Genomic DNA, 19,107 nt, shown 5'->3' with positions numbered 1-19,107 from the left:
AAGCACCTACTCATTTTCGAATTTTTCTACTTTTTATGGGATTTTCAACTTTATATTTTTTTTTTAAAAATCGAGTGTTCCCGTTTTCTCAATTAATCTATGAAACAAGCAAATCTTTTTGGGTTTTTCATGTTAAACATGCAGAACATAAATTGATATAGAGATAAACATGCAGGCAGAAGCAGAACTAAGTAACATGCAACAATGATGCAACATGCAGATGCCTATCTACAAATGAAACAGATTGGATGGTTACTCTAATAACTCCTTATCGGATACAACATCTGCTCTCTCTCTCTCACACCCAAAATAAAAACAGGAAATGTGGTCGATCAAAAGCTTTAGTGAACAAGTCAGTACGCTGAGTCTGAGTACCTATCTGAAGAACATCTATTAATCGCTTTTCATAACAGTCCCTAATGAAATGTTACTTGATCCCTATGTGTTTGGTCTTAGAATGATTAACAGGATTCTTAGTTACAGCAATAGCAGCGGTATTATCAACATAGATAGGAGTGTTCAAAATATGTAAACCATAATCCCGCAGCTGCTGTTGAATCCAGACAACCTGAGATGCACAGCTTGCCACAACAATATATTCAGCTTCACACGTGGATTGTGCAACAGCAGTCTGTTTCTTACACTGCCAACTCACAAGTCTGCTACCTAGAAACTGACAGCCTCCAGCGGTAGATTTGAAATCTATTTTGCATCCTCCATAGTCTGAGTCACTGTATGCAGTCAACTCAAATCCGTCCTTCCGTGGATACCCTAAGCCAAACTCTGTGACGACCCGAAAATTTTCGACCAAATTTAAATTTTAATCTTAATATGATTTCGACATGATAAGCAAAGTCAATTAGATTGAAATCTCGAAAAATTTGGAACTATGTTCATATATTCAATTGACCTTTTGACTAGTTTCGACGATTCACGAACCTATAATTGTAAACAGAAATGTAAATATAAATAAATATAGATGTAAATAATTATATATTATAAATTAAATATATTAATAAACTAGTATGTGATTTAGATAGAAAACTTAAAATTGATATTTAAAACATGATTATATATGAAGTAGTGAAATATATAAATGTATAAATATATATACATATATGTATATATATATATATATATATATATATATATATATATATATATATATATATATATATATATATATGATTAATATACATAATTATTAATTGTATGTATATTATAATATATATAAAATGTGAAAATATTAAATATTAAATATTTTCTATTATTTAATATATATTATATTACATAATTAATAATATGTAATATTGATATATCCAATTTAAATTTAATAATAAATATAGTTGTTATACTAATGTTACTATTACTTCATGATTATTAATAGTAATATTAATATCAGTATTATTAGTATTACTACATATAATATATAAATATGAAAGTTTATACATTTAAATTGTTATAATATTATTATTATAAATTAATTATTAAAATTAATTAAAGATAATTAAAATTAATAAATTCGTACAATCTGTTTGTGTCCTTGTCTGTTTTAGTTTTTTTCCTTCATTCCCTGCTACTGATTGAATCATGTCTCAAGTTTGTTACACTTTACATCATATTGTACGAATCTTTATCAATTAGTCATGATATCAAACAAATTCAGTTTCAATCGATTGTAATTATATGAATTTTCTTCTGACAGGATACAGAAAGTGTCGAGTAAATCAAGCTATCAAACAGACGTTAATTTAACTACATTAGCTGTAATTATATCTTAGTATCCATATAAAGATCTACTAATACAAATCAATGGAAAGAAAAACAGAAAAATTACATTAAAACCTTCCAAGTAACATCACCTTAAACCATCTCTTCTCTTTCACTTCACCATCCTCTTGCATTTTTCTTTCTTCTTTCTTGTTTACCAAGCATCAACTAACCACCTTACCACCACCATGTCATTAAGACCGCCACCATCACTTTCGGTTCATAACCTCCATGATACCATCAAACCCTCACTCACTCGCTTGCCTTGTTTTTATGTTTTCTTAATCATTCGAACACCAAAACCACCTTAGATAAACCACCACCGAGTACGATCACTCACTTCAACCCAAACTTGCACCACTACCTGCATCTAAGCCGTCCTCCATCAACAACATATCACCACCACTTTCCTGTTATTATATTATGCGCAACGTAACCATCAACCAACCATGACCCATCGTTACCCACACCAAGATCCATCCTCACCTTCTAACTACCATCTACAAATCGAAACCCATCCCAATACTTGACGAATTGATACTTCTCATCGTTACCAAACTCAGAAGCAAAGAACCTATAACCATCACACTTTGAAAATCGCCTTCATTAAGAATCATCAATTTCCCTCTTCATCTCCATCTCTCTCTTTCCTCTCTCACTTCCATATATTTTATTTACAGACTACCATAAAGACCTTTTGTTTCTCCTGGTTCTTTTCGTTGAAAAACCACCATGACAATAAACTCAATTACCATGACAATAAACTCAATTACAAAGTCTACAACATATGTTAATTATTTTAATAAGGGGTTAGATATTAAAGTTAATGAAGAAGATCTTTATGCGTGATATTTTCCTCTTGATTTGCTATAGGTGGCTGATAGCCTTCACACGTAGAAGACCCACCTCCATCCCACTAGATGACTATTAAATTATTAAAGGGACCGAAATTCTTTGAATTACTTTTAGCTGGAGGACTTAACTATTTAAGTAGGACCGTAAAAGACTTGTCATCATTACTAGGTTGTGTTATGGTTCCTGTTAATGGACAGTGTTTCAAATTCTATTTCCTTGATGGGCCGTAACCCTTGAACCCAACAAAAACATGCTGTTGGACCGTAAATTGGATTTTTGTATCTTGGGCTCCTTTAAACTTAAATAGACTGCCTTCATGGTTGCTGTACGAAACCTGCAGCAAACGAAACCAACATGATGATAATGATGAGGATGATAACGAGTCATGGATAATGATGATAAGGGTCGACGATGAAGATGATGGTAAGCTGTGATGTTAATGATTAAGATGATGTTGTTAGGATTATGATGATTATGACAACGGAACATGAAAAAGATGATATTATGGTGATATATGAGGGTGTATGTTGCTGATGATTACGATGATGGAGTTAGTATTAAGATAATATTAGATGATAATCTTAGGATTTACGATTAGGATGATGATGATTAGTTAAAGGTGACGATTTAGATTCGAGTGATGATGACTAGTGTGATGTAAATTATATGATGAAGATGATAGTATAAAGATGGTGATATTAAGATTTTATGATGATGATCATGTTAGATAAATAAGGATGATGATGGTTATGAAGAAGAAAGGAAACAGCACAACATCGAAACCCTACTTATTCCCCCACTACGGTTATGAATCTATCCATTTTACAGCTTGTGGACTGTTATTGGGCCGATCCTTTTCGTGGTTGGGCCAGAAACGAGGAGTTGGGCCATGTATTAAATCTGTTGGGCCGAGTGATTAAATCAATTGCTACTTGGGCCGAGAGATGGGTTAAATAGTATTAGGCTGGGATTATAATCAGAAAAGCTGGGGTAGAGGAGTGGTGTGGGGTGTTTTCAAATTAATGTAAGGTCGCGGGTTCGAGCCTCGTCTGGGGCAATTCTTTTTAGAAAAAGCTTAGAGAGGGTATACACTTTTATATTTCTATCATTATTATTATTAGTTGTTATTATTATTATTATTATTATTATTATTATTATTATTATTATTATTATTATTATTATTATTATTATTATTATTATTATTATTATTGTCATTAAAATAAGTATTGGTATTATTATTAACATTATTATCATAATTATTATAATCTTTACAAACTAAAAGACATTTATATAAAAATATATTTTTACATCTATACTAATATTAAGTACTATTTTGTTATAATAAAATGTTATTATAATTATGTTACAAATAATATATAAATATATTTTTAAGTTAAATCATATATATAAATATTAATTCTAATACATTTTAAGCATTTATATATAATAACATATATTATATCCTAATTAAAATACTTTAATAGAAATCTGTTATATAAAAATATTAAATATTAATTTATTTAAGAAAATAACATATAAATTATGAATATAAGAAATATATTATTAATATTAATATAAACTTGTTAATTGTTGTTATGTGTTTTAATATATATAACTGGTATAGGTTCGTGAATCCAAGACCAACCCTACACTTGTTCAATGATGTCATATGTATTTTTACTACAAAATACAGTATGGTGAGTTTCATTTGTCTTTTTACCCTTTATATTTTTGGGCTGAGAATACATGCGCAATTTTTATAAATGTTTTACGAAATGGACACAAGTAATCGAAACTACATTATATGGTTGAATGATCGAAGCCGAATATGCCCCTTTTGCTTGGTAGCCTAAGAATTAGTAAACCGGTCTACTAATTGACGCGAATCCTAAAGATAGATCTATTGGGCCTAACAAACCTCATCCATGGTTGCGGATGCTTTAGTACTTCGATGTTGTTTTATCATGTCCAATGGATGTCCCGGAATGATAGGGGATATTCTTATATGCATCTTGTTAATGTCGGTTACCAGGTGTTCAATCCATATGAATGATATTTTTGTCTTTATGCATGGGACGTATATTTATGAGTAATGGAAATGAAAATCTCGTGGTCTATTAAAATGATGAAAATGATCGATTATGATAAACTAATGAACTCACCAACCTTTTGGTTGACACTTTAAAGCATGTTTATTCTCAGGTATTAAAGAAATCTTCTATTGTGCATTTGCTCATTTTAAAGATATTACTTGGAGTCATTCATGACATATTTCAAAAGACGTTGCATTCAAGTCGTTGAGTTCAATAGAGATTATTATTAATTAAATGACGGATTAGATCATTTATAGGTTAGATATTATGAAATGGTATGCATGCCTATCAACTTTCGATGTGAAGAAAGTTTGTCTTTTAAAAACGAATGCAATGTTTGTAAAATGTATCATATAGAGGTCAAGTACCTCGCGATGTAATCAACTATTGTGAATCGTTTATAATGTATATGAACGGGTCTTTTCAGGTGGTATCAGAGTGATGGTCTTAGCGAACCAGGTCTTACATTATTGTGTCTAACTGATAGTTGTTTAGATGCATTAGTAGTCTGGACTTCGACCGTGTCTGCATGTCAAAAGTTTTGCTTATTATTTCGTGTCAAAAATTACCTGCTTATCATTCTTAGGGAATCACTTGCTTATCATTCCTAGTCTAGACACGTCTTACTGCCTCTATTGCATATATAGTGTATAGATAAATTCATATCTTAGCGTATCTGTTACTGTAAACTTTGCCTGACAGCTTCCGTAGATTCCTCCGTAACATATGGGATTTTAGTATTATATATGCATATGTAAATTATGTATTGCAGGGTACTAATCTACATCCTATAATCTATTTCCTAACGAAAATCCTTCATTTGATCGTATGAGATGAATCCCTCAACCAGTTCGAGTCCTTCGAATTCCGATAAGCTATTCCGATAGTCGTTCCGATCGCTATTCTGATATGGATGTTCACCTAAGCTCCGGAAGCAGCGTCACCAGAATGAATCAACCAATCAGCCATCCCCAATTCATCTGATGGGTTCGTAGCCTACTTAATCATTGGAGACAAGAAGAAGGTGATCCCTTCCATCCACCACATTGCCCTCTTGACAAAGAACCTGAAGCACTTACCGGCGAACCTGTCCGAGACACCATTTTCTCTCTCATTTCCAGAGTGTCTCGTTACGATTATATATTATCTCAAATTCTAAACCTTATTCATCCGCTCGTTCCGACCGACAATCATCCCGGAATAATAGAAAAAGTCAACGAACTTCGCACTCGAGTAATCAATTTAGAAAATATGGTGCTGATGTGTGCGAGGTGTACTAGGAAATAGTATTATTTTTACAACGAAATATAATTAAATACGATACAATTTTACACAAGATATTTATTTATTTATAGAATGGATATACCTAAACCTTGCTACAACACTTATAGGCAGTGTACCTAATCGTACAGTAGTGTAGTTTTTAGTAAGTCCGGTTCATTCCACAGGGATACACTTAAACAAAGCTTAACGCTATATTAGTTTAACTTATAAAAATACAAATATATATATAAGTAATATTATTATTATAAAAAGGGGGTTTTTACCGTTTAATGACCGGTTTGTTGATTTTTAAAACTTTAGTCGCAGTTAAAACCTAATGTAAAATATTAAAAATAAATATAACTTAATTTAAAGCGTAAAGTAAATAACTATAATGAAATTGCGATAAATAAAAATACGATAAATAAAAAGTACGACAATTAAAGAGTACGATAATTAAAAGTGCAATTAAATACAATGACAATAAATAAAAGTGCGATAATTAAAAGTGCAACTAAATATGAAAATAAAAGAATTATGCTTATTTAAACTTCCATAATCATGATGTTTGACGTGTTGATTTTTTAGTTTATTCCCATGGGTTAATTGTTCTTTGTCCTGGATTATTCGATATGTCCATACGGATTTGTCCATAATAGTCCATCAGTCATAAATATAAAGTGCGAAAGTCTTCGTCAAATTATTCTTATTCCCGAAGTCAAATATTCCAACTAATTGGGGATTCGAATTGTAACAAGGTTTTAATACTTTGTTTAATGAATACACCAGGTTATCGACTGCGTGTAAACCAAGGTTTTACTACTTTGTTAACAATTACACCAATTACCCTTGAATGTAATCCACCCTTGTTTCAACAAGTCTATTAACTATTAATCCAGTTCCGTGTCCGGTAAAATGAACAATTATTGGTATTTATAGATATCCCGCCCACCGTGCCCAGTCAAGCGTATGTGGTTATATATAAATACGTCAAATTATAAGTCTATATATTAAATTAACGAGGTATCATTTAGTTAATATAAAGCCCATTAATAGCCCATAGTCTAATTTCCACAAGTGTCGTTCTTTTGTCCAAACCCCAATTATGGTACAAAGCCCAATTACCCAATCTTAATATTTTTAGCCTAATATCATGATTACTTCGTCTTAAATAAGCATAATAATAACTTAGCAACGAGACATTACGAGACATTAATTTAAAAATAACATTAACCATAACTTACAGTGATTAAAAATAGCGTAGCGTTACACGGACAAAATTTCAACTTACACCCTTACAACATTCGCTAACATACCCTTGTTATTAGAATTTAAAATTAAAATTAAAATTATAATATAAATATAAATATATTTACGTATAGATAGAGAGATGGATATATGATATATATTGAACCAAAACACGCGAATTTATAGCAATGTGGCCTGTCACCTACCACCATGCTAAGAACTAAAGCTTCCAGGCCATGCGATCGCATGGCCCCTTTTTCCAGCTCACATGATTTTGTTTCTTTGTATGCCGACGGTTTAATATATAAATATAATATATAAATAATTATAAGAATTATTTAAATATTATATTATATTTATGTGCATAGTTGACTTATAATTTTTAGTCCGTTGCGTCGAGCGTTGAGAGTTGACTTTGGTCCCGGTTCCGGATTTTCGAATGTCCTTGCGTAGAATTTAATATCTTGTATTTTCCGTTTTGCACCTTGTATTCTTGTAATTTTGAGACGTTTCTTATCAATAATTGGAACCACTTTGATTATATTTTGTACTTTTGAGCTTTTTGGTCGTTTGCGTCTTCAATTTGTCGAATCTGTCTTTTGTCTTCACCTTTTATTATTTAAACGAATATCACTTGTAAATAGAACAATTGCAACTAAAAGCTTGTCTTTCTTGAGGGATAATGCTATGAAATATATGTTCGTTTTCAGCATTATCAAATATTCCCACACTTGAGCGTTGCTTGTCCTCAAGCAATATAGTCTTGAAATAAAAATACTAGAATCACTTCTTTATTCTTCACACTTTGTATATCAGTGATATCTATACGGCGGTATAAACAATGGTAGTAATGTTGTGGTTTACAGTCTCACATGACTATGAAAATTTAGATCCATTAAGGAAATTGGATCTTTATGAAAACATTTGATCTTTTTAAAATACAATCTAGCTTTTACCCTAGATAAGTTTTCCGGAATAACCCTTCACCGGTGTTTGCAAATTATTTTTGTGGGTTTGGTGGGTTTCAGATTTGAAAATTTTAGCTCAAAACTTGTGGTTTTGTGTCACCCACTTACTAACCTTGTATTGGGAAAGCAACACGTCCAGTATACTTGCTCCGTATACTACCTTTCGGTAAACTACCGTCCGGTTGTAAAGGAAAGCATTGAACAAGCAACTGTTAAGGCAATGTCCCCTGACATGCTTTTAATTATGGTCTATAACGTGTCAGATGCAATTATTATCCTTGGTAGGAGCAATAGTAAAGCTCACCCTTATAATTTTCCGGTCTGGCACAAGGTCCTGTCTTTGACCATGCTATGCAACCACCGTTCTTACGGTTGACACCCGATTTGATTCAGGTGACCTAATGAATTCTAGGTGAATCCCTAGGATTTTACATTCAATGGTAATGAATGCATTAAAAATGGGTTTTTAGAAAACAAATCGGTTTGTAATTTTGATCAAAATATTTTCTCGTTCAAGCTCGAGTTTAGATATCATCGAATTCCATGAGTTTGTAATTCTCAATCTTTAAGATCAATCTCTAGGACTGAGTAATATCAGGCTTAAAAGCTGATTTTTGATCTTTAAGGAGATTATCCTTTTCTGGGGATCTGATTCATTAGTCTTATCAAGCTAATTTGCACGGCGTCCTCCCCATTGTACGAGACAGATCCTCTCATGGTTAGGATAAGTCTGACCACTTGGCGACCTTGTTTGATCCTGAGGTCCGTGGATTTCCTGCTGATTTTAGAGATGACTTTTCTAGATTTTTCGTCAACCTACAGCTGGTCTGGATGACAACTTCTTGACCTGAATCAAGAAGCGCGTGTCTTTTTCGGAAGACTTTACTTCCTTTTAATGATGGAATTGATTCATCGTGTAGATCCATCTTTCTTTCAAATATCTTACAATTTACAGGGTAAAACATTTAATTTTGTCTAAAACAAAAGTATCTTCAATTATTTGTTACAGAAATATGTGATATATGTTTAAAATATCTTGGTAAATTTTTCCACACTTGGCTTTTATTTTCCTTTTTATTGTCCTCTATTCCATTTTAAATGAATTCTAACATTTTGGGTTGTTTCTCAATTTATGTCTTTTCCGAGGTAACAATAATTTCGGTGTTTAACACCTAGTTTTATCGTTCATAAATATGTATAAACATGATTTTGAATTCATTTAATTGAAAATTTTGAAAATTTTACTAGAATCGGGTAGTCATTATATAAGACTAGGGTTGTTCTTTATTATCAGAGAGCACTAGATTCTAATACAACTACTGCGTTACTAGTATTTTTAATGGTAACCAAGTGTTTAAATCAAAAATTTTTAAAATTCCGAAAGAATTTAACCCCTTCCCATACTTAAGATCTTGCAATGCCCTCATTTGCAAGAAATCAGTAACAATTTAAATTATTGAGGGTGATTAGCGTAGAAAAATGATTAAATTTTACCAATGTTTCCAAACATATTGGCGTTTGTTTGCTGAATGATAAATGGTGCACATCATTTGTTCATTTCGTCTTGTTGTTACATCATATTTGTTTTTCGTTTTGTCGTCAAAATTAGTAGCTTTTGCTGAACTTAATGCCAGTCTTTGAAAATGCGCTGTTTTACCCTGTTGTGTACAATTGACAATATACATACATACAAATATAAACAAGCATTGTAATTTGAAATGTGACTTAAAATCTCACTTTCAAATCAAATATGAAATACTAGTACCAAATAATAAAAATATTAAACAATACATTAATGTATCAAAATATAATGTGTTTAAACATAAATAAACCGAAATAATAATAAAAATTAAAAAACATATAAATTACCAACCGGAACTAAATCAATCTGGATAGGGGTTCCAGTTCATGTCATCGTCCGGGTTCCATGGTTGGTGATAGGTGTACTGGTATGCCTGGTTAGGGTCGTAGAGTGTATAAGGTGGTCTCATCTCGGGCTGGTGTTGAGGATAGTAAGCGGGTCGGGTCGGGACGTAGTGATCCTGAGGTGACAGCCGGCTCATAATCTGACGCTGATGATAGTCCTATCTATCATGCTGTCGTTGCCTGGAATGCTCGTAATCATTCCGGGCTTGCCACTGCTCCATCTGATGAAATCTCTCCGCGTTTGTCATGTCTACCTCATCTACACACTGGTAGACATCAGTCATAGCCTCCCGAATGACATCCCTAATGTCATCCGCTTCCTCCATCTCCTCATCTGAGCCTCTCTCTACCTGAGGTTGACTACCTACATAGGGTATTGCCTGGTTGCGTCTACTCTTCAATACCTTAGCACCTGCATAAACTTTCAATCCTAAAAGCTCTACCTGTTCCCTACATTCCATAAGTGGACCCCCTTGGTCCTTATCTACACCCAAATACTCTCCAATGAGAGTAACATAAATACCTCCTCCAATTATCCCCCCTTCCTGTATTCCTTCAACCATCTTAGATAAATAAAAACCAACACAGTAGGGGATATTAACAAAACCTCTTGGATCTCGAATACACTTTAGGTAAAATAAATCATGTAAGGTCAATTTTTCCTTGTTGTGACCTCTCTGTGTAATCGAGTTAGCCAAAAATCTATGAATTATACGAAGCTCGGCTTTCTTAATATGTAAGTAGGTATGTGTTCCTCCCCGCTCAAAAACATTATAATCTGACATACGCCTCCAGACGGCGTTCGCGTCAAAATTCCTATCTACTCTTTCACCACGATAAATCAAATTCATACAATCGGGTAGTAGCAATTCAGCGGGCGTATATATCTGTAATGCCCTAGCCATGTCCAGCATGGACATCCTGTACATCCTACCGCCAAGTATAAACCTAAGAAAACTTCTATCATCTAATCTATCTACGTCTACATTTAACGCTATAGTACTCATAAGTTTTACACACCATTCCTTATATACAGGTCTACGAATGGTGAATAATCGTTCCCAATCTGTAAAAGAAGAACTACCATACCTTTGTATCAAATGCTCCCTAACACGGTCAGCAAGTTGGACCCTTTCCAAAGGATCCCAATTAATTACCCTAGGCACCTCCACATCTTTCGTTATTAATTTGAATTTATTACTTTGATATGCCGGATAATCTCTCCACCGTCTATCGAATCTCAGATTAGGATGCAATGTGTGTTCAGGAATAGTTGGGTATTCTACAGGCGGATGCATCAGAAATACTATGAATTCAGTAAGAAACTGTAGCGGATCATAATAAGGTATATGTTGATCAGGCTGTTGTTGTGGTTCCTGTTGTGGTTCTTGTTCGGGTTCATATTGCATCTCTAGTTCAGGTTCTGGAGCTGGTCGTCTAGATGATGACGATGATGAACCTCCAGTATCGGCTCTCTGCAAAACACATTAAACACAAAATTTGTGCATCCAAATATGCATTAGTGTTAGCAAAGTAACAACTTAAAACGATCACAATAACATGTTCAATCAAAATTAAACTTATACACATTTTCACAATTTTTTTTTACAATTTTACACTTTTTCAAATAAGCACATATGAAAATGTATACAAAGTTCATAAGCATTTAACTCAAATAACATGTTAAAACAACCTTTACTAACAATTAAACAAGTCTCAAATGGCAATTATATCAAATTAATCAAGTTCATGAATTTTGCACCAAAAAAGTCCACTTTACTCTTCAAAAATCATGTTTAGGATTAAAGTTTGGATCATTTAGCTACCTAAACATGTTACACTACTCAATTTGGCAATAATTCATGACAAAAATCGGCCATAACCTGTTTATATCAAAAAGCCCCAAATTGCTCAAAAACACAAACCCTAGATTTCTAAAAAATTTTAAGTTTTTGGCTTCAAATCATGTTAAATAGCATCAATCTAGGTTATACATGCATAAAATACTAACAATTTAACTCTAATCACACTAGAAATTAACAAAATCAAATTAGAAAAAATATAGCTCAAGAACACTAAAAATTAAATTTAAAGATATTTAGGGGTGAAATTGTTACCCTTTTTGATAAACTCCTTATCAAATTCATGTTTAGAGCGGATTGTAGCGAGAAATTTGGTTGAATTTGGTGAAAATTTGATGAAAATTGAGAGGTTTTGGGGTGTTTGTTCGTGTATATGTGTGTGTTTTGTGTGAAGAATAGACTCGCTGGTCTATTTGTTTCTGGCCAAAAATCCAGGGCCATGCGATCGCATGGCTGCAAAGGCCAAACTCCATGCGATCGCATGGAGTCCGGGTACAGTGACTTTAGCTTCTTTTTTTTTTTTATAAAAATCTTATACTTAATAAAACAAAAACTTAATAAAATTTTAAAAATTTGTTTCTTTTTAGGATGAGGGCGTTTCAGATCATTGTCCTAGTCCGTCCCTCGAAATTTTTTTAAAAATTTGTCAATTTAAATCGTGGTTTTAAAATAAAGATTTTTGGGGTTTTTAAATGTTTTTGGCAAACTTTAGTTCAATAAGATTAAAAATAATGATAATAAAAGTTCTCGTCCCTCCCTTGGGTAGAGCAATTTCGGTTCAACGACCTAGTCTTCAACTCACGATGAATTTTAAAAATCAAATTTTTAACTTAACGAAATAAAGTAAATTTTTGTTTTTAAATTCACACCAAACTTAAATATAAAATGCATAAAATTAAAAATTCATATTAAAAATTCACGCCAAACTTAAATTATATATATATATATATATATATATATATATATATATATATATATATATATATATATATATATATATATATATATATATATTTTATACATCAAACTTATATTAAAAATATTAATTTTTCAAATATTTACAATTTTAAATATATTAATTTAAAAAGTTTACAATATTATTTTAATATTAATTTTAAAACAAAGTAAAAATAAAATTAAAAATCTTTTTGGTCTTTTATCCCACTTTAATCAATCAAATATTATCAAAAATACACGCCCCTCTTTTCGGTAAAGTAATTTCGGCTATTTTACCTAGTTTTACTCCTGACGAATTTCTGAAATATTTTGGGTTGATTGATTAAAGATATTTATACCTTAAGAATAAACGGTAAATTTCGCAGTGATGTAATAAATTTTTATACGATATCAATAATTTCGGTCACGCATACCTAATTTTATCGAATACCAATTTAATACTTTATAGCGAACAAATTAGTGTTTATTATCAAAAGGTTAAAAATAAAAATAAAAACTGTACATACTTACCTGTGAGATAGTATTCTTAGTGATATGCTTTAGCCCACTCATAAGATAGTCGGACTAATTGATTTTCCATAGCTACATAGGCGTAACCTCGAGCATTTAACGTTTTTTCTTCTAAACTTATGAACGGTCCATCTCTGCATAAAGTAACAAATTCGGTATTGGAATATGTCTGATTCGTCGAACATTTTCCTTCGTGCAACCATTTTCCGCATTTGTGACATCTTTCAAAGTGTCGTGCTCTTCTTTTCGCTGCGAATTTCGATTTTCCTTTACCAAACTGTAACTTATTATTTCTGTTCCTGAATTCTTTTCTTACTCCGTCCAATTTACATCTGATTAATGATACCAATTCACTTGGAAGGGTGTCATTATTACGTTTAGTGATCAAAGCGTGTAGCATTAGACCATGGTTTAGTTCACAGGAAGTCATCATCTCGTAAAACCTAAAAAAAATAAAAATTCAGAATGGGGGGAGAAGACTAGTTCTTTAGGGTCTGCTAGGGAAAGACCATTCAGATTCCATTCTCGAGAACTACACGAAAACAGAATATCTAACTCTAACAGAAATACATATTACCCTAAAAAGATTCGATTCTCCCCACACTTAGTTGAAATTGTGATTAACTTCGTTGTCAACTTCCATCGGACCATGTATGTAATGTTTAATTCTGTGACCATTAACCTTAAATTCAATCCCATTTGAATTTATTAACTCTATCGTTCCGTATGGGAAAACTCTTTTGACTATAAATGGTCCAGACCATCTTGATTTCAATTTTCCAGGAAATAGCTTGAATCGTGAATTGAAAAGAAGAACTCTGTCTCCTTCTTTAAATTCTTTTGAACTTATGATTCTTTTATCATGCCATTTCTTCGTTCTTTCTTTATAGATTAACGAATTTTCGTATGCTTCATGTCTTAATTCTTCTAATTCGTTTAGTTGACTTAATCGTAGACGTCCGGCTTCATGTAAATCAAGATTACATGTCTTTAAAGCCCAAAATGCTTTGTGTTCAATTTCTACTGGAAGATGACATGCTTTTCCGTAAACGAGTTTAAAAGGTGTGGTTCCAATTGGAGTTTTTTAGGCTGTTCTAAAAACCCAGAGTGCATCCTCCAATTTCATGGACCATTCCTTCGGATTTGATCCTACGGTTTTCTCTAAAATACGTTTCAAAGCTCGGTTGGTATTTTCAACTTGTCCACTTTTTTGTGGATGATAAGCAGTAGAGATTTTATGAGTTACTCCATATCTTTTAAGAACTTTCTCAAGTTGATTATTACAAAAATGAGTACCCCGATCACTTATTAAAGCTTTCGGTGTTCCGAACCTTGCAAAAAGATGTTTTAAAAAGTTGACTACAACTCGTGCATCGTTAGTTGGGAGGGCTTGTGCATCCGCCCATTTAGATACATAAACAATGGCAACGAGAATGTAGAGATTATTATGAGATTTTAGAAATGGACCCATAAAGTCAATACCCCAAATGTCAAATACTTCACATACTTGAATGACATTTTGTGGCATTTCATCACGTTGACTTATTTTTTCGGCCCTTTGACAAGCATCACAAGATTTGCAAAGAAGGTGTGCGTCTTTGAAAATTGTAGGCCAATAGAATCCAGTATCGTAAACTTTTCTTGCTGTTAGTTGAGGCCTGATAATGCTAAAAACGAACATATATTTCATAGCATTATTCCTCAAGAAAGACAAGCTTTTAGTTGCAACTGTTCTATTTACAAGTGATATTCATTTAAATAATAAAAGGTGAAGACAAAAGACAGATTCGACGAATTGAAGACGCAAACGACCAAAAAGCTCAAAAGTACAAAATACAATCAATGAGGTTCCAATTATTGATAAGAAACGTCTCAAAATTACAAGAGTACAAGATTCAAAATGCAAAGTACAAGATATTAAATTGCACGCAAGGACGTTCAAAAATCCGGAACCAGGACCAGAGTCAACTCTCAACGCTCGACGCAACGGACTAAAAATTACAAGTTAACTATGTATATAAATATAATATAATATATAATTAATTCTTAAAATTAATATATATATTATAATATATTTATAAAACGTCGGCAAATTAAAAGACAAACCTTTGTGAGCTGGGATTACGAACTCCGCGAGTTGCGGAGTATGGAGGCTAAAAATGCCGCGACTCGCGGAGCAGCCAAATACGAAAATCCCTATAAAACCCAACGAATTCTGATCATTTTTATCATCCAATATATCAATCTCTCTATATCTATATACGTAATATTTATATTTATAATTTATATTTTAATTTTAATTTTAAATTTAATCCTAATAATAAGGGTATGTTAGCGAATGTTGTAAGGGTGTAAGTCGAAATTCTGTCCGTGTAACGCTACGCTATTTTTAATCATTGTAAGTTATGTTCAACCTTTTTAATTTAATGTCTCGTAGCTAAGTTATTATTATGCTTATTTAAAACGAAGTAATCATGATGTTGGGCTAATTACTAAAATTGGGTAATTGGGCTTTGTACCATAATTGGGGTTTGGACAAAAGAACGACACTTGTGGAAATTAAACTATGTGCTATTAATGGGCTTTATATTTGTTTAACTAAATGATAGTTTGTTAATTTTAATATAAAGATTTACAATTGGACTGATGTGCAGCCGGGTGTATATAAAATAGTTATTAATTTTAGCAGAAAATACTATTAAATACGATACAATTTTACACAAGATATTTATTTATTTAGAGAATGGATATACTTAAACCTTGCTACAACACTTATAGGCAGTGTACCTAATCGTACAGTAGTGTAGTTTTTAGTAAGTCCGGTTCGTTCCACAGGGAAATCTTTAAACAAAGCTTAACGCTATATTAGTTTACTTTTATAAAAATACAAATACATATATATAAGTAATATTATTATTATAAAGGGGGGTTTTTACCGTTTAATGACCGGTTTGTCGATTTTAAAACTTTAGTCGCAGTTAAAACCAAATGTAAAATAATAAATAAATACAAGACTTAATTTTAAGCGTAAAGTAAATAACGATAATGAAATTGCGAATAATAAAAGTGCGATAAAATAAAAATGCGATAATTAGAAGTGCAATTAAATATAAAATAAAGGAAATTAAATATGAAATAAAAGAATTATGCTTATTTAAACTTCCGTAATCATGATGTTTGACGTGTTGATTTTTGTTTTATGCCCATGGGTTAATTGTCCTTTGTCCTGGATTATTTAATATGTCCGTCTGGTTTTTGTCCATAACAGTCCATCAGTCATAAATATAAAATGCGAGTGTCCTCGTCAAATTATCCTTATACCTGAAGTTAAATATTCCAACTAATTGGGGACTTAAACTGTAACAAGATTTTAATACTTTGTTTAATAATTACACCAGGATGTCGACTGAGTGTAACCCAAGGTTTTAATATTTTGTTATCAATTATACCAAGTGTCCTTGTACATAATTTCACCCCTGTTTTAATTATTGTAGTGGCTATTAATCCATTCCCGTGTCCGGTTAAATGAACGATTATTCGTACATATAAATACCCCGCCCATCGTGTCCGATTGAGTGTATATGGTAATTTATAGGGACGTCCAATTGTAAATCTTTATATTAACATTAACAAACTATCATTTAGTTAAACAAATATAAAGCCCATTAATAGCCCATAGTCTAATTTCCACAAGTGTCGTTCTTTTGTCCAAACCCCAATTATGGTACAAAGCCCAATTACCCAATTTTAGTAATTAGCCCAACATCATGATTACTTCGTTTTAAATAAGCATAATAATAACTTAGCTACGAGACATTAATGTAAAAAGGTTGAACATAACTTACAATGATTAAAAATAGCGTAGCGTTACACGGACAGAATTTCGACTTACACCCTTACAACATTTGCTAACATACCCTTATTATTAGAATTATAATTAAAATTAAAATTAAAATATAAATTATAAATATAAATATATCGTATGAATGAGGAGAAAAAAGATGATGATTTGCGATCAGAATTCGGTTGCTTTTATAGGAAAAGTTGACTTTTGGGGCTCCGCGACTCGCGGCATTTTTGCCTTCAAACTCCGCGAGCCGCGGAGAATGAAATTACAGCTCAGTCCCTTTGGAGTCTTTCTTGCCGACGGTTTTTATTATTTATTATAATATATAAATAATTATAAGAATTATTTAAATATTATATTATATTTATGTGCATAGTTGACTTGTAATTTTTAGTCCGTTGCGTCGAGCGTTGAGAGTTGACTCTGGTCCCGGTTCCGGATTTTCGAACGTCCTTGCGTACAATTTAATATCTTGTACTTTGCGTTTTGAATCTTGTACTCTTGTAATTTCGAGACGTTTCTTATCAATAATTGGAACCTCTTTGATTGTCTTTTGTACTTTTGAGCTTTTTGGTCGTTTGCATCTTCAATTCGTCGAATCTGTCTTTTGTCTTCACCTTTTATTATTTAAACGAATATCACTTGTAAATAGAACAATTGTAACTAAAAGCTTGTCTTTCTTGAGGAATAATGCTATGAAATATATGTTCGTTTTTAGCATTATCAAATATTCCCACACTTGAGCGTTGCTTGTCCTCAAGCAATATCGTCTTGAAATACTAGAATCACTTCTTTATTCTTCACACTTTGTACATCAGTGATTTCTATACGGCGGTATAAACAATGGTAGTAACGATATGGTTTACAGTCCCACATGACTATAAAAATTTAGATCCATTAAGGAAATTGGATCTTTATGAAAACATTTGATCTTTTGAAAATTAAATCTAGTTTTTACCCTAGATAAGTTTTCCGGAATAACCCTTTACCGGTGTTTGCAAAATATTTTTGTGGGTTTGGTGGGTTTCAGATTTGAAAATTTTAGCTCAAAACTTGTGGTTTTGTGTCACCCACTTGCTAACCTTGTATTTGGAAAGCAACACGTCCAGTTTACTTGTCCCGTATATTACCTTTCGGTAAACTACCGTCCGGTTATAAAGGAAAGCGTTGAACAAGCAACTGTTAAGGCAATGTCCCCTGACATGCTTTTAATTATGGTCTATAACGTGTCGGACGCAATTACTATCCTTGGTAGGAGCAATAGTAAAGCTCACCCTTATAATTTTTCGGTATGGCACAAGGTCCTGTCTTTGACCACTATGCAACCACCGTTCTTACGGTTGACACCCGATTTAGTTCAGGTGACCTAATGAATTCCAGGTGAATTCCTAGGATTTTACGTTCAATGGTAATGAACGCATTAAAAATAGGGTTTTCAGAAAAAAATCGGTTTGTAATTTTGATCAAAATATTTTCTCGTTCAAGCTCGAGTTTAGATATCATTGAATTCCATGAGTTTGAATTCTCAATCTTTAAGGTCAATCTCTAGGATTGAGTAATATCAGTCTTAAAAGCTGATTTTTAATCTTTAAGGAGATTATCCTTTCTGGGGATCTGATTCATTAGTCTTATCCAGCTAATTTGCATGGTGCCCCCCCATTGTACAAGATAAATCCTTCTCATGGTTAGGATAAATCTGACCAATTGGCGACCCTATTTAATGCTGAGGTCCGTGGATTTCCTGCTGATTTTAGTGATGACTTTTCTAGATTTTTCGTCAACCTACAGCTGGTTTGGACGACAACTTC

General features: G+C 32.3%; 1 protein-coding gene across 1 annotated transcript in view; it reads right to left on the bottom strand.

Annotated features, from left to right (window-relative positions):
- Positions 1 to 427: 427 nt before the first annotated feature.
- The window catches only part of LOC139890075 (secreted RxLR effector protein 161-like), a 93,954-nt gene continuing 75,274 nt past the window's right edge, over positions 428 to 19,107 (bottom strand). The window contains exon 2 of the mRNA XM_071872977.1: positions 428 to 783. Within this exon, the coding sequence (XP_071729078.1) occupies positions 428 to 783 (356 nt within the window). The remainder of the gene's footprint in view (positions 784 to 19,107) is intronic.

The sequence above is a fragment of the Rutidosis leptorrhynchoides genome, chromosome 2 (assembly GCF_046630445.1).
Source record: "Rutidosis leptorrhynchoides isolate AG116_Rl617_1_P2 chromosome 2, CSIRO_AGI_Rlap_v1, whole genome shotgun sequence".
Lineage (NCBI taxonomy): Eukaryota > Viridiplantae > Streptophyta > Magnoliopsida > Asterales > Asteraceae > Rutidosis > Rutidosis leptorrhynchoides.
The sequence above is the reverse complement of the archived record's forward strand: the minus strand, read 5'-3'. Positions and strand labels throughout refer to the sequence as shown.